Source organism: Plectropomus leopardus, chromosome 12 (assembly GCF_026936395.1).
Source record: "Plectropomus leopardus strain MGB_pleo_1.0 chromosome 12, ASM2693639v1, whole genome shotgun sequence".
NCBI lineage: Eukaryota > Metazoa > Chordata > Actinopteri > Perciformes > Serranidae > Plectropomus > Plectropomus leopardus.
Genome location: NC_142187.1, coordinates 12,751,042 through 12,767,120, shown reverse-complemented (window position 1 = coordinate 12,767,120; position 16,079 = coordinate 12,751,042). Strand labels below are relative to the sequence as shown.

Below are 16,079 nucleotides of genomic sequence, written 5' to 3'. Positions count from 1 at the left end.
TTGAAATTTAAAAAATTCTGCTCTGAAATTGTAGATACGCTACATATTTAATGCTGGCAGGACTATAAAAGTACATCTTGAAGGTGGGCTGTAACAAAAGTTAGGCCTAATTATGTGAACTCATCAACATCGACATTTTGCCAGTTTGAAGAAACATAAATGTAACTGACGTGTGGCAGCTGCTGTGGTATCCAATCAGAGCTAAGCTGTCCTCTCCCATCCTGGACAAGATCCACCCCATCGACTAGCAGCACCAGAGGTTTATCCTTCTTCATGTTACTCAAACTGGAGTGAAACTCTGACAGCAAATCTCTGAAGAAAAAAAAATTAAAGGAGAGTCAACAGCTGTTGCCTTGACATTATGATGCACATGTAAATTATTTAAAGTAATGTTGGAAATCTAGCTACTTGTAAGAATGGGGAAGAGGTGATTCCTCCTCGGTATCTTTCAGCTTCCTCAACCACTGAATGAGGCATCGGACTAGGTTTTCCAAAGAGTGTGCTGATTGGCTGGCAGCTGTAGAGTATGAGATGACATCACAGGCGAGGTTTTTCCTGGATTTAACTCCAGTCCTGAGGGTGTCTGCAAGAGCGGCCTGTGTGGAGAGAAATAAGTATTTGAAACAAGATTTCTGCTAGAATACCAACTTCTACTCTCCAACAGATGGTTCAGAGTCCCTCCATTTAAACACAACTGGCTGAACAAAATGTTTCTACATCAGGCTAGTTGAAAAAAAGGATAGCTATACGCACATTGCATAGGTGCAAGGTTTTCAAAAAACTTTCATGAGGAAAAAAGGTAACTTGACCTGACGAAGATCCAAGAAGGATCGAAACGTTGTAATAAACTTGTATGGCATGGAGTAAGTGTGCAGGCATTACCTTTTTTTTCTCATATACAGTACATCAGTCTATCCTGATGCTTAACCAATATCAGTGTGCTGCAAATTAATAACTTAATCTGAGGATATTATGTGATGCGTTCCACGGTCATGACTGTCCTGCGACACATCCTACCATTAGGGCAGGTTTAAAATATAGTAAAAATGTCAAAAATGTGTTGTAAGGATTTTCCTGTTTTCTCTGTTTAACAAAACAGTAAATTTAATTTTGGATTTTGGACTGTTGGTCAGACAAAATCTGGCATTTTGAGATGTCATCTTGGCTTCAGATACACTGTCGCAGGATTTTTTTATGTCTTGACTTTTCAATGAATAAATGACTGATCTGATTGTACATGTTTAATCACTAGCTTAGAATTCCTAATTTCATAAATCAAAATTTTACCATGAAGACAGTTTTGCCTTCTCCAGGTCCTCCTTCCACCACCATCACCCCCCCTTTGGTCTGGGCCTGTTCCACCATCTCGACAGCTGCGGACAGCAGCTTCGCCCTGCCAAAGAACTGCCTCTGCAGCGCTTCCTGGTGCACCTCCTGCTCCATCACATCGGAAATAGCATCGGCTTCTTCATCCTCCTGCCAGATGGAGAATGATGTATTTACTTGTTCTCTACTGTATGTTAGCTGTGTTGGTAAATTTCCCAGGATAGCTCTTTAGTTTGAAATAATACCAATAAATACATTAAGGCTCAGGGTTGCTTTAAAGTGTTGAGAACAGAAAGAAAATCCCCTCACGCTTTGTAAATTCAGTGGTTTTACAGTGTTGGAAAGTAACTAAGATTTACACAAGTGAAGTACTTCAGTGCAATTTTACTTGAGTATATCAGTCTTAGGGTATGTCATACTTCTACTCCACTACATTTATTCAAGACTTCTAGATACAAGTTACATTTCAGATTAATATTTTACATACCAAACACAAGGATCAGTTTATAATAGATGCATTACTACAGATTAAAATACTATGCAGTATATGAGCAATTACAAATAGCTCCACCTCTCAACAAACTACAAAACTGAAGAATATTAACATATTAAGACATTATTAATAATGATAAAAATCATATAATAATAGAACACTGACCATTGTGCACAATGAGTCCTTTCTGTATATTTTGTTACTATCACTCTTACACTTACACTTTTAGTAAAAAAAAAACTTGTAGTATGATATTGCTACTTTTACTTAAGTTAATGATTTGAACACATCTTTCACCACTGGCTCAGATACTTATTACTGGTTAATGAGGAGTTTGGAAATGAAAATGATTTAATCATCAGAGAGACTCACTTTCACAAACTGCTTTACTACAGCCATCCACAGGTCTTCCAGCACCATCCTTCCAAAACCCTCAAGGTTTTTTAGATATGGTTTCCCATCCACAACGCTGCCCCACTCACATGAGTAACTATGACAGAAAAACAGAGAAGAAGGCCAAGCTGAGGCACTCAAAATTATATTTTAGTGATTAAATCTCAGAAAGCTATGTGCCAGATTTTCAAAACATATTGTATTTCAGTGTTTAATAATGAAAAAACAGAGCTAGCAGCTACAAGTTTTAAAATGAATGTCTTAAATAATAAGTATTAAAAGTATGGTGAACTATTGTGTTAAGACTACAGCTTCAGGGCAGCAAGGATATAAGAGATGACTAACTTTTCAGTGACCTTGACTTCACTGGCCTGGATCCATCTCTTCAGAGAGGCCATTTTAGACTCAGCCTCCTTTGATTCAGGAGCAAAGTCAGATCTCCAAGCCACTGGAACTGATCTGAGAAACAACGGAGGAAAATGACTTTAAAGCACAAAAAACTTCCATTAAACTGTGCAGTATTATAACATTAAAAACCAAGTGAATGGAATCACAAATATTCAACAAAAAACCCTACGCCTCTTTTTAAAATGATTTTGATGATTGAATGATTTACTAAATTAAAAAAATATACAAAAAAAAAAAATCAGAAAAATTGTGATGACTGAATGCGAGCATGGATTACTTGGTGATGTTTGGATCTCTGAAGTAGCAGAACATTCGCTGTCGCACTGTCTCTGGGTAAAGAGCCTGGAACTGACGGATTTCCATCTCTGTTATGGACAGGCCTTCTGGGGCTGATGCCAGCTGCACACAGAGATAAAAAAAACCCAAAACAATTATAATGCTTTCTTTCAATATTTTAAAGAATATCTGAAATTTAAATTCTCATCTACAACCCCAATTACAACAAAAGGGACACTGTGTAAAACGTAAATAAAAACAGATTGCAATGATCTGCAAATCTTTTTGACCTATATAAAACTGAATACAGAGATAAAATAATTAATGCTAAAATTGATATATTTTGTTTTTTGTAAATGTCCACTCATTATAAATTTAATGGCTGCAACAGACACCATTCTCTTTAAATTTGAACTGTTAAAGGTAGTTTGATTATCAACACACCATATTACAAATTACCAAAATATACAATAACACAATGTTTACTTCACCAGTCGGTGACATTTAAACCTTTAAATAATAATACTCGGTCTCCGAACAAAATCTCTTTTGCTACTTATATTTCTGGATACTTGTACTGTTTTCTCTCATTGAACTATGATGCCACAGGTGATTATTTACACATTTCAGTGACAATACCATGCATTAGGAGACTCTCATAGACCAAATTTGAATCCTAGAAATACAGTAAATATCAGATTATTTAATGCCCAGTCAAGACTGTGTTAAGAAAATTTTTCTTATGTCAATCTTAATTGTTTATCTTATCCTACTTTATATTTTACTGACTTTTAGTGATCTTAAATTATTCAATTTTATTTATAAACATGAGGATAACATTATAACTGTAAAAAAAACCCCAAAAAAACCCCACTGCAGTATGGGGAGTTTTATTAGGAACTTGCCTGGAGACAATTTAAATCCCAATCTCAATAAAACAGGGTCTTGCACAGAATAAAAGATAACAACTTCATTTGTATATATTTTAGTAGCACTGAGCACATTGTGTCCACAGCTGTAGTCATTAGATGGTTAACTTTATGAACTTATAATAACAAGTCTTACCCAGCTGTGCTGTGGCAGGTCAGGGAGGACAGGTTTGGGAGGCACAAGGCCGTACCTCTCGCCCAGGATCGCTACCATCATCTGGCTGCGACACACCTCTGACAGGCAAAGCTCAGTGGCCCGCCCCGACTCCTCCTCCGTCACACCCCAACGCAGCTCCACCTCCTGCAGGTATAGGCAGTGTGTTGCAGCACGACGGCGAAGCTCCGGGAACACGCTTCGCACCAAGATGTCACGCTCAGCGTGCATGTCTCTGAAGGTGGAGGAGATGAACACACGAACACCTTGCCACCTAACGCCAGAAGAAAGTGTTATTTAAGAAGAGGTACAATAAAGAAAAGATGTATTCTCAGGTTAGAAAACTTCTCAATCACCTTAACTTGGGGCTGGCTGGTATAGGGACGACATTGTTTGTGGTCTGAGGGTCTTTAGGGAGTGGCGGCACATTGTACAGTTTGTCTAAATGCTCCACATGGTCCAGCAGCCTGGATGATCCTCGTTCTGCCACAAACCTGGACACACAGATGAAGAAACAGTTGGATATGATGGAAAATGTTTATTTGCTTCCTTGGGAAGAGTTAGATGTCTGTGAGATAATTATGACGCTACAACCAGCAGCCGGTTAGTTTGGTTTAGAATAAAGACCGGAAACAAAGGGAAACAGCTGGCCTGGGTCTGTCCAAAATGTAACAAAATTCACCAAGCAGCACCTCTAAAGCCCACTAATTTACATGTTAAATCTTATTTGTTTACTCCACACAGAAATTGAAGTGTAAAATTACTGGGGGATTATATGACAGGCTATTTCTTGGTAAGGATCAAGCTGTTGCAGGGGATGGGCGGACCTTGTTGGGAGCCATAAGGACACAAGACTCTGATGCAAATTTTAAAAAAATGCACTGCAGGAACTGAACAATGCTACGAGCAGCAACCTCACCAGGGAAACTTGTGGAATCTTCATAGTAGCTGCTGTTTTTAATCAACTCATCCTTCAACTCAAAAGATGCAGCATGATGAAGGGTAAATGTAATCTTCATCTTCAGCAAAGTCTGGGATGCTAAAGGTTCAGCAATACAACCCACAGTTTTTGACTTTGGGTGTCTTTAAGTAATACATGTGTTTTATCAGCAGTGCAACTGAACAATAACTTGAATTATTCATGCCCTGGATAAAGACACACAGCCGATTCTGATCAGCTGATGAGACTTCCATCGATTGGTGCTGCTGTCTGTCGATCTCTTTGTCTGTGCTGAACTTTCAACATAAAAGTCCCTAGTGGCAATATAATCCAAATCAAAGCCTTTTCGAAACAGTTCCACGGAGTTGAAAAAAAAAATTAATCTTCAATCTACTCCACTTTGAAATTCTTCTCATTTTCATCAACAGACAATCAGAAAGTAATTCTACTTCTCCTGTACATTTTTCGATCAACTACTACTGTATATTTTTAGCTACAGAAACCATCAATAGAGGTTGCATTTATAGTTGTATTGATCATTTTACTTTTAAATACTTTACATGCCTTTAAAGTACAACACATTTCTTTTTTAGCCCTTTTGGTTGATCAGTTTCAAACTCCAAACTCTTTAACAGTTTTCAGCTTTTCTTGCAATGTATTTCAGCTCTAAGCCTTTTTAATATTTTTCAGGCAATTCATTTTAAACTTTTGAATTTATAGTAATGCTTTGTTATTTGTTTCAGCGGTCAGCATTCACACACATTTTCTGCAGGGAATGCATCTTCTATTTTTCCCACAGTTTTTGTATGGATAAAACGAAGTCACATGTTAGTTAGTGAGCTTTAGAGGTTCTGTAGGTGGAGCCATGCTCGCTGATTTCCCCGTTTCCAGTCTTAATGCTAAACTGTGCTCCAGCTTTCATATTTAACAGAGAGATATAAGTACGATATCCATCTTCTCCTGTAACTTTTTCCAGGAAAGCTCCTACCATCATCAATATATAATAATCAAAAAGCAATGAGTTTTCTTTAAAATGTCATTGAGCTTAACATTTCTTTCAAGTACATAAATTACCTGTTTTTGGACAAAAAAAGAGCAACCACGTTTTACCTCAGCATCTGTTCACTGAAGCCTGACAGATTCACAGAATTCCTGTCATTGATGAACGCTGACTCTCTGCAAGTAGAGAAACAAACAATAAATGTGTTTAAGTTAGAAACACGAAGGGAAACAGAAACCAGGAGAAAGTTATATTTAGGCGAATTTTGTTTGTGGTTATAAATATGACTACATTACTGTACATCTATGCAAATAAACAAATATTAAAAAGGACCTGTTTATGCTGAAAGAATGTTGTTAGAAAACAGAGCTGGTAAATTTATTAAGTCCACCAGTGACTGGTTTGATTGCAACTTTAGGTTTCAGTACTGCCTGTGAGATATAGAAGTACCAGCGGCAACAGCAGCTAACTGGAGCATTACCGGTCTGACAGGAAGATTTGCACCACAAGCGCTTTGTTGTTCACATCCGTCCTGTAGTTTTTGATGGCCCAATCGATTTCATGATTGACCCAGTGGTCAGTCAGCACGATGATGTTGTCCACCTAAGATGCAATAACACGTGAGATCAGGAGAACAAGGATCTTACACTGACTTCTTAAGTACTTGACCTTTAGTCAACGTATTGTGTCTCTGATGTAAAGTACCTGAAACTCAGGTAGTGGCTAAGCAAATGTCATTAAACTGCAGAACAACAGTCAGTTTCAGACCAGCTTTTATGTCACAACTAAGCCAGGAAGGCAGGGCTATAAAGGTTGATGCAGTTCTGAAACTTGTGCAAAGATTATTTTTGGTGGGTGGTTACGTTGAAGAAAGGAAGAGAGACCTTAACAATTTTTATTAGACTTAACAGCAGAGAGAAGGGTTAGGTTAACTTCTTAAGTTCTGTCTATGTGCTACTATTTTAGCTTGTACTGTAGTATTATTGAAATCACTGGTGTTAGATGTAAAACCTCAAAATCATGGAAAGAGACCTCAGTTAAAAATAAAGCAACTTACCTTTTCATACCTAATTCCAAGTCAATTTTATTAGGTGCTTCATACTGATGAACTCCACTTTTTTTTTTTATAAACCATAGCAATTCTTCCTTAACAGCACCTATAACACTTAACTAACTGTAAAATCATAAAAGTCTATTTGCTGCACTCTTTTAAGCATGTTAACATTTACTATGCAAGCACTTGTACAATGCAGCACATAACAGCAATATACAAACTTAAAGAAAAACAAAAAAAACTTGGACTGTACATGTGTACAGACAACCAAACCTTGTTTTTTTTGGTGAGCATTCTGGGGAAGCAATGGCTGTCCCTATCGTCCTGTTGCAAATATTCCTGTAACAGAAAAGTATTTAAGTATTTATAGACAGCCAAAAATCAATAAACACAAATACAGCTCTTATGTTATGCTACTTATGCAGAAATGCAGTATAATCCAGTTGTGTTCATCCTTATTACATTGACAGTGTGTAGTTTATTTCTTTGTGAACGTACTTCACTTTAACCACTCTGCAAGTTAAATTTAATGCTGGTATGAGATGTTAAAGGGGAAAAAAAGAACTTTTCATGATGTAAAACACAAGAAAGGTGCCATGGAAAATAGCTCTGACCTTTATTTGCTTCATCACACTCCTGACATTATCCAAGAGAACATCAGACTTCAGCTTGACTTCTTCACTGTATCTCCAATAAACTAAACAGAGCTGACAGTCCTCCGCACTGCTGCCAATCATCAGAGAGAGCAAAACTGCCATCTCCGTGATCTGAGACAATGAGAATAAAAATCAGCAGGGAACTGTGTAAGTGTTGTGTGATTACGACAGAGTCAGGTAATTAATGTCACTTATTTGGGTTATTGCTAATCAGAAGAAAACAGGCCCTTACAGAAGGAGTGAGCTGATCCTCCTGCTTCTTCTTCTTCCTTCTTTTTGTACTCTCTTCGTCTTCTTCTTCCTCCTCATCGTTCTTTTGCTCAGTATCTGGTGGAAGGCAGAAGTCCTGTCTCTTACACCAGTCATGATCACTCCTCATGTTAGCGCTGAGGAAGATAATGGTCCGTCCAGGGAGTGGGGGCACATTGTAACGACAGGAGAGCTGAACAGCCGTCTCCAGAGCTTTGCGGTAACGCTCCAACAGAGCAACAGTGTACTGCCTCTGACTACATGCACAGACAAAGAAACACTTACGTTATATAAGTGACTTTGCTTTTCTGTTTTAATAAATCCAAAAGTCAATTTGTCCTTGTCATTTCAACTGATCAAAGCACACAAATGATTCCATCTTGGCGAAAAACTGTACACATTAATTCAGAAAGTTCTTCTTGGCTGCATCTTTGGTGTAAAGGTTTGTTGTGATGTTTTTGCACATCCTAACATCACTTTTCAGACTGTATGTTATTTCAAACTGCTGTTGCTTCTATTACTTCCTGTGCACCAGAAATATTTCCCCCAGTGTTGTATCAGCCACAGACAACAAAAACAATTCTAAGTATTAATGTAAAATGTAATGAATTAAGAAAATATCAGATGAAACTAAAAGGGCATTCTCATACTTGGCCTTTAGGAGCTGGGCCTTCTTCGCTCGGTATAGTCGATAGATAAACGGCACTCCAAGCGTCACCCTTATTCTCCTCCTTGGCGTTGTCTCCCATTCCAGACGTTTGAAGCGCCTGCTCTTTGGGATCTTACTCAGGATGTCCTTCAGGATCTCTTTGACAGGGGGGAGAGCTTGCTCTGATGCTGAGGCTGGATAACAGACAGGCAGAGAAGAGGCACTGTACATTTTCTTTGTTGCAGTACGTCAGATGTACGCTTGATGAAACGAGGTTAGATGGATATGTTAATTTATAAACATATTTCATTAATCAGGACAATACAGCAAGTTTTATTTGCACATAGTACTGATGCTACAAGGGTTGAAAGTAGTAGCAGTAAAGTAGCTGTATAAAAGTAGTCCAATTATAGTTTGAGACTTCAAATTCTGTGTTAGAGGAGCTTAAAACTAATTTCTATAACCTTTTAAATGAATGTAGCACAGAAAAATTATAGACATTTCTTTTAAATATCTTTATTTGTTGCTAATAACATGAATATTTTGGGGTTCTGGATTGTTGGTTGGAAAAACTAGACATTTGATGACATAACCTTTTGTTGTAGGATGTTGTGGTGGTCATTTGTCACTGTTGAATTAATCAATAAAATACTCATCAGAATAACTGATAATGAAAATAATCATTAGTCTTTGTGTGAGATTTGTTGACAATAAGTTAAAAAAACATATCACAAGACTCTTCCTTTAAGGACAATAGTAACAGAAATCATACATCTGTGACAATGCAATACAGTTCTATTCATTTTGCATTTTTGTTCTAAATTCAAAAAAGACTTTCAGCCTTTTCCCCCAAACGCTGAGGAACTGGAACGTAATACCATGTCTTAAAAATGTGTTTCTTCAATATAACTTTCAGTCAAGAGTTTTAGTGCCACTTGGTGTTTATGTAACTCACCCACAGTGTTAAGCTCCATGATGACTTTATAGGCAGCAAGGAATCTGATGGGAAACTGACGGCTCTGAATAACTGCTTTCTGTAAACACATCGAAAACACAAGTTTACAGAAAGAACCTAATAAATTTAGTTACAAAAGAAACATAACAACCAACAGATTTACACAAATATGACTCTTTCTGTGATAAAAAACCAAACTGTAAACTGACTGTACTGACATCTTTCCAGTGAGAATTTAGTACTGTACATGCTGCATGTTGAATCTCACCTTATTGGTGAGTCTGCTGAGGATCTTTTTGTGATGAGCCTCACTGATGCCTCTGGTGATCATGTTCCTCAGGTTCCTCAGCATGGCCATGAATGGAAGAGACTTATTGTCTGCACAGTAGAGACACTGTTCATCAATATGTATGATTGTGGACTTTTTTTGAGTATTTATAGGTGTGTTGTATGCATACAGTGTTTTGGCACATAGGGATGAAGCTAAAATCTCATGTAAATTTTGTTGTACTGGAATTGCATAACAAGTTTAAACTTAATATTCATCCATGCTTAAGAAATATGTAATAACTGTTTTTTGATTGATTAAGGGCTTTGAATTGAAAGAAATGTATTGAAATTCTGGACCAGATTGGAAATTGTAGGTCAGTGAACTCAAACAGTACTTAGAAACAAATGATGAATGTTTTTCTGTGATGATAGACAGTTCTTTTTCTCATCATCATGCACTTGGACCTGGTGATACTGTAATCAAATAGAGGAATAATCAGTTAACATGATACTTTGCAGATTTTCCTGGAGGTCAGTGAGTGGAGTGGCTGCCAGCTCCTGAAGCTCCCCACCCCTCTGCAAACCAAAACGTCATTAAAGCAGCGGTTGGCAACCTTTTTGATATGACGAGTGTGCCATATCAATATAATGTCAACCCACCCGCTCCTCAAAATGCTCCATAAAAACTTTGACTATGTCTTCAACATTTGTTTTGGTTTTGTTTTGCATTGGTTTTAAGCAGCATAACCCCTCCCTTACTGTCGAACACAGCATCTTACTGTGACTGCAAAACATGGTATGTTCTTGTCTGTGTGTGTATCTGTATGTGTGTCCATCCCTATGGGTCATTCTGTATCACCTCTCTAAAGTCTTTGTGTGGGTCTGAACACAGTGAGTAAGGTAGTGGGGTGGATAATTGATCTGTTGTTTCAAGCATAGCTAATCAGATCGATGGACAAGAGGAGCAGCTGCTGCAGAAGGAATCAAAGAAAACTTTAAGACCAATGAAAGGTTAAGTTTCACTTTCACTGCATCTGAAGTTCTGCTTCCCCAAGTATGTGTACAATAAATAACTGAGCGACAGGTTATATATATTCCAACAAATATATACAGTTTAACCTGACCCATGCTTTAAAGGAACAGCTTGTGATTTTGGAAACAGTTGTCAGTCTGTGTGTACTCAACAGACCTATGAGCTTCTCCCAGGTGGCAGCCTTGTTGCCCTCCAGGCTGAGCAGACGTTCCCACGTCTCCGGCTCTTTGAGCTTCATTCGCTTCCCGGCTTTCTCTCTGTCCCATGTGCCCTTTATTCCACTCTTGGTGAACGCTTTCATGTCAGCAGGATACCTGGAACCGACACAACCACATTTTACTTGCAAATGACTTGCCTTTGGGACAACAGCAATATCATGTCAGGTCTAAGACTGAATATAACCCTTTTCTCTTTATTCTCCTCTGTCTATTACACCTCTGAGTTCATATTGTCCAAACAATAAATGAATATAAAGCTAAATGTCAGTAAATTCTCAGTTTCATCTAAATATTGAGCTTTAAGTGTCCCTGTAATCATCTTTTTTATCCAGGTAACTTCACTATTGTTCAAATTTTAATTTTCTCAAAAAGTGAATGAATAATAGATAGCATATGAATGTTATTTATGGGCTTTGTCTGAAAACCACTTAAGTAATACTAAACCCCTGTATTGTAGGAGCCTCTCTGGGAGTCATCAGTGTGTGAAAGTGTGGCTTACTTTTTCCCCAGAATGGCCATAACATGTTCAGCCGGTTCTTTAATATGAAGCCTCTTGATCATCTTCTTTATACTGAACTCACTCTGTTTTTTATCCACCACCACTTTTCTGTCCTCTACCTGCAACTGCACGCACACGCACACACACACACACACACACACACACAAACCCGAGTTACCGCTGTGATATCGTTTCTTCTATAACACCAAGAAGGTGGGTCTTGATGTTCAGAATATTTTTTCGCCATTTTAATTCAACAATCTGTACTCAACCCATATCTGTATACACAAAAGAGAAGGATGTGAACTAAAAGTAACAAAACCCCACCTCTAAACATTAATTAAAGAGCGTGTCCATCTGCATTCTTTTCAGTCTTATTCAAATGGGAACTCCCACTCAGCTGTTAGCAAAAAGCAGTGACATTAATTAGGCCTTTAACCTTTATTTAACCAGCTAAAAACATGTTGAGATTCAACAAAATACTGCACTTATACGTTAATAGATCTATAGTCAGTATATTACCTATAGTAGACGGCAGTCGGCTCACTTCCACCGCAAAGAAGCAGACAGAATTTCTGAGATACAGAGGCTAAGCAATAGACTGTGCAATGGACTGTTTGGGACACCGTGTTGGTTCAATTCTGAAAGTCACACAATTATACAAACAAACTAACCGATCAGACTCAAAGGCTGTGTCTGTTTAAGGAGTCTGTTGGCTGTGGAGGGGGCCAGCAGCAAAATGTGTCTTAGCCAACTAAAAAAGGACCATCTTAAAAAAAAACAATATCAGCATAAGTGTACACTATATTTAGACTGTTTTACTTTCTCCCCTTTCAGATGGGGGACTGAAGCAGTTACATCACTCTCCTTAAAGCAACCCAACTCCAATTTTACCTCTCAGCACACAGAAGTTGTTGGTTTACTGCTGACTCAATCATTTAGTTTGTTTGTGGTATTTGGGGGACTTTAGGAACCAAAGTAAGTTGGCATTCACTGCAGATCATGGGTCTATATGTAGCAGCTCTCATCATGAAGAATCCTTTATCAGGCCAGGTGGAAAAAAGTTTTTTAAATGGCTTGGAAAAATAACATTTTGACGCTAAAACAAGCATACTTAGATGAAAATCTGAATTTTCAGATATGAATACGTAAGGAACACTACTGGAAAGCTACAAAATAATATGAAGGTCTACAAAAAATGATGGAGCCACCCTTTGAGAAAACACTTAGTTAGATACAAGCAACTCAAAATGTTAAAACATCACACCAAACACCAAAATACTTGTTTAGTGACAATAAAAAAGCATGGTTTATTGACTTACAAACTTCTTCAGAATTGTTGCATCTGATCTCAGAAGGTTCGCCCACTCTTTCAGCTGCTGATCATTCGGTTTCTGAAAATCAAAAACAGTGCATGTTTAACCTTAGTATTAACATTGGACTTAATAAAAGGGGCATATATGAATGCTTCTGTACCTTGGCTTTGCGCCTGTTGCGGTTGTGCTTACAGCGGTGTTTGCGTGTGTTGTATTTGGCCAGCTGATACTCGTTGAACTGCTTGAACTTGTCCGCCATTGCCTTCTTCAGGCACATTGGCAGGGAGTGGCTGAAGCACTAGAAACAGACAAACGTGATGTAAAAACTGGACAGAAATGACACATCCAGATTTCACCACATAGTCTGCGCTCACAAAGACTTACTGTGCTGTAGATTCTGACAACTTCCAGCCAATCTGACGGCAGCTGTACAGCAGCACAGAAGTATCTGCGGACATGTGGCTTGGTGGAGGACAGATTGGCAGCCAGAGCCAATAAGAAGTTTGCTGTGATGCGAATGTTCAACTCCTGTCGAGTGTAAACTGCGACCTTAATGGTAAAAGAAAGAAAAGGCACACTGTACTTGACTGATACAAATGATTATAATCCTGCACTATCTGTCTGAAAATGAACTGCACTGGCCTGTTTCTCTGGCAAAAAAAAAAAATACTCATACAACAATACAAAAAGGTCACATGTTGGCTATACCATGTTGCAAATGAAATTGAAAAATTCATATTTTCCCAGTTCTCAGTTCTTCAGAACATCCAGCTCAAAGACAGACAGTTAAACAAACAAGAACCATGTTGAGGCTCTGTGACAATCCAGAGGCGAACCACAGTCATGTTTCTGGAGTTGCACTAAATTGAAACCTTTCAGGGACTGTGTTAATTTAACTATAAAAGACATAATGAAATGTGCTGTGATGTACCTCACATACATTGAGGGGGCTTTACAGTGAGACAACTGACAATGATTTGACTGGCAGTAAAGAAAAAAAGCTTCAGTATATACATGCATTTTTGGCATTGTATTGAGTGTTTTTTTGATTGATTTGTTGACCATAATAGCAACATCATGTCCCAGTAAGATTGAAATAATGCCAGTTTACTTAAAATGAAAGGTTAGGGACTTCAATCCAGTTTAGGATACAAATAGAAATGCCTTCAGGAACATATTCTTTACGGACATGTACACACACCTTGAGAAGAAACTGTGGATCAGAGACAGAAATGTCCTTTGCCAGGCTTATGATCTTGGTCCAAACACTTTCCTCTGAGTCCCAGTCCTTCTGGCCTGGAGGTGTGCTCTTATTGACCAGGGAGCAACACACCACGTTCAGCAAAAGATACTGAGGGACAGACAGCCAGACAGACAGACAGACAATGAATTCTGTGTTCACAACTCAGAAGAGTTTAGAGCCTCCCCTACCTCTCCTACCTTTTTATCTTTCAGCTCTTCTTCAATATCTGCATTTCCTCCATCAATCTCAGCAAACTCATCTTGTGTGATGACCATAGTTTCTTCAAGTTCTTGGTTGCACAACTCTGTTTCCAGGACAGGTAATTCCATGGTTGTCTCAGCATCCAGCTCTTCCTCTTCATGCAAAACATCATCTTCCTCAGAGTACTGCTGATGAAAAAGAAGTTACATTCAAACATTAATACCACCAGAGGGATGCATCTAATATTGTGTTTATCAAATATTTTGAATAATAATGTATTAGCAGCTGAGATCATTTCATGTTTTTGCAAAAAGAAAAGGAGTCTAAAAACTCTTTCATGTACCACACTTGCTTCTTCAGAACAGGACTGCATCACTTCAGATGTTTCCTCTCTGCCTTCATCTCCTCCATGGTCCCTCTGCTGTTCTCCACTAAGAGCAGGATGGAGGGATGAAGGAGGATGAGCAAAGCGATTGAGCAGAGCACTGCTGGCCAGGGATGTGGAGAGCAGAGAGTCATTAGGGATAGAGGTTGAGGAGGTGAGGGAAAAAGAGAGACTGGGTAAATGGCCACTTAGGAGCTTGTTCTCTGTGCTGAGGAGAGGAGAGGTGAGGGAAGGTGAGAGGGAAGCGGAAGAGAGAAGGGAGCATGAGGTGGATGACAGGCTGGAGGGCTGGAGAGAGGGGCAGGAGGAAGGTTGTGCTGCAAAGTTTAGGAGCTGAGAGCAGGGCTTGGGCATCAGTGTGGAGGTTTGAGCCAAGAACTTATTCTCCAGTCTTGGAGGAGCATAGTTGGAAGACAAACTTCTCCCACATGTGACCTGCTGCTGCTCTCCTTGGGCCACATTTGCCTGCTGCAAAGTTAACGCCTTCATTCCTACACAGACACACATCAATAAGACGGTCAAAGGCTGTCACAACACAAACATTTTCAATCTTTACATGGCAGCAAGTATTGAGACAAGCAACTCAGCAGCATTCCTGATTAACTGTTTGAACAAGCATTGTACTACTGTAGTCAAGGGTGTGTTGCTCGGTTGAAAGCATCAATAAAAAGGGAACAAAGTCTGAAACATTCTGCATACGCCCCACCAGACTTTTTTCAAGTGTTTCACTGCATAAAGAATGTGCAAAAATTAGTAAATTACAATAATAATCAGAAATTCCTCAGGCAGCAGTATAATGCAGTTAGGTTCTGGAGAAGTGCAAGCAGTGCAAAAGTTTGCTGCACAATAAAAACTGAGCTTTAGTTCAATTAAAACTACACCTTCCAGAAAATGTTACATAGGTACCAAGCATTTTCAAGCTGGTCCGGAGTGAAGTTTTCAGTACAGTGCAAGCTCTCTCTTCGTTTAAATAAAGTAGTACGCCTATATTAAATTTTTTCATTAAAAATGTCACGTCTAAACAACTAAACTGTGTGTGGAACAGGTATAAAGATAAACATATCACTACTACAATTAATGAAAGCCACTGCATTTAATAGCCAAAACTGAACAGAAGTGAGACATTAATCAACATTGGTCAATGTGTCTAATGGCCTACTTCATTATAATGACTCAAGAGTTTTACATAGGTGTGGTGGTTGGCACTGAACGCCCAAATTATACGCAGGAAACTCACCGGAGAGAAACACAATTTAACTCCACGGGCAGAACGTTGACTTTGAACAAACGCGTCCTCTTGTGTATAAGGTTACAGTGTGATTTACTGTAGTGTTAGCATCTATTCCTGACATCTATTGAGCTAAATGTTGCTCTGGATTTACCGTAAATTTCCTCATCCGACCAGCTGCTTGTCTGCTGGCGAGAGAACGCT

General features: G+C 38.6%; 1 protein-coding gene across 2 annotated transcripts in view; it reads right to left on the bottom strand.

The window, feature by feature from the left end:
• tep1 (telomerase-associated protein 1) overlaps positions 1-16,076 on the bottom strand; it is a 39,462-nt gene extending 23,386 nt beyond the window's left edge. The window contains exons 1-25 of one of the 2 annotated variants that reach the window (XM_042497393.2): positions 15,885-16,076; positions 14,606-15,138; positions 14,259-14,450; positions 14,020-14,169; positions 13,203-13,367; positions 12,979-13,116; positions 12,825-12,896; positions 11,503-11,627; positions 10,942-11,099; positions 9,751-9,860; positions 9,483-9,561; positions 8,529-8,721; positions 7,862-8,135; positions 7,588-7,740; positions 7,247-7,312; positions 6,401-6,522; positions 6,030-6,095; positions 4,336-4,473; positions 3,962-4,253; positions 2,898-3,019; positions 2,558-2,671; positions 2,192-2,309; positions 1,288-1,476; positions 409-596; positions 171-312 (exon numbers count right to left, since the gene is read on the bottom strand). In XM_042497393.2, coding sequence (XP_042353327.2) covers positions 171-312; positions 409-596; positions 1,288-1,476; positions 2,192-2,309; positions 2,558-2,671; positions 2,898-3,019; positions 3,962-4,253; positions 4,336-4,473; positions 6,030-6,095; positions 6,401-6,522; positions 7,247-7,312; positions 7,588-7,740; positions 7,862-8,135; positions 8,529-8,721; positions 9,483-9,561; positions 9,751-9,860; positions 10,942-11,099; positions 11,503-11,627; positions 12,825-12,896; positions 12,979-13,116; positions 13,203-13,367; positions 14,020-14,169; positions 14,259-14,450; positions 14,606-15,136 — 3,897 coding nt within the window. In that variant the 5' untranslated portion in view covers positions 15,137-15,138; positions 15,885-16,076. The remainder of the gene's footprint in view (positions 1-170; positions 313-408; positions 597-1,287; positions 1,477-2,191; positions 2,310-2,557; positions 2,672-2,897; positions 3,020-3,961; positions 4,254-4,335; positions 4,474-6,029; positions 6,096-6,400; positions 6,523-7,246; positions 7,313-7,587; positions 7,741-7,861; positions 8,136-8,528; positions 8,722-9,482; positions 9,562-9,750; positions 9,861-10,941; positions 11,100-11,502; positions 11,628-12,824; positions 12,897-12,978; positions 13,117-13,202; positions 13,368-14,019; positions 14,170-14,258; positions 14,451-14,605; positions 15,139-15,884) is intronic. The other variant, XM_042497394.2, reaches the window with a different exon arrangement.
• Between the last annotated feature and the right edge of the window lie 3 nt (positions 16,077-16,079).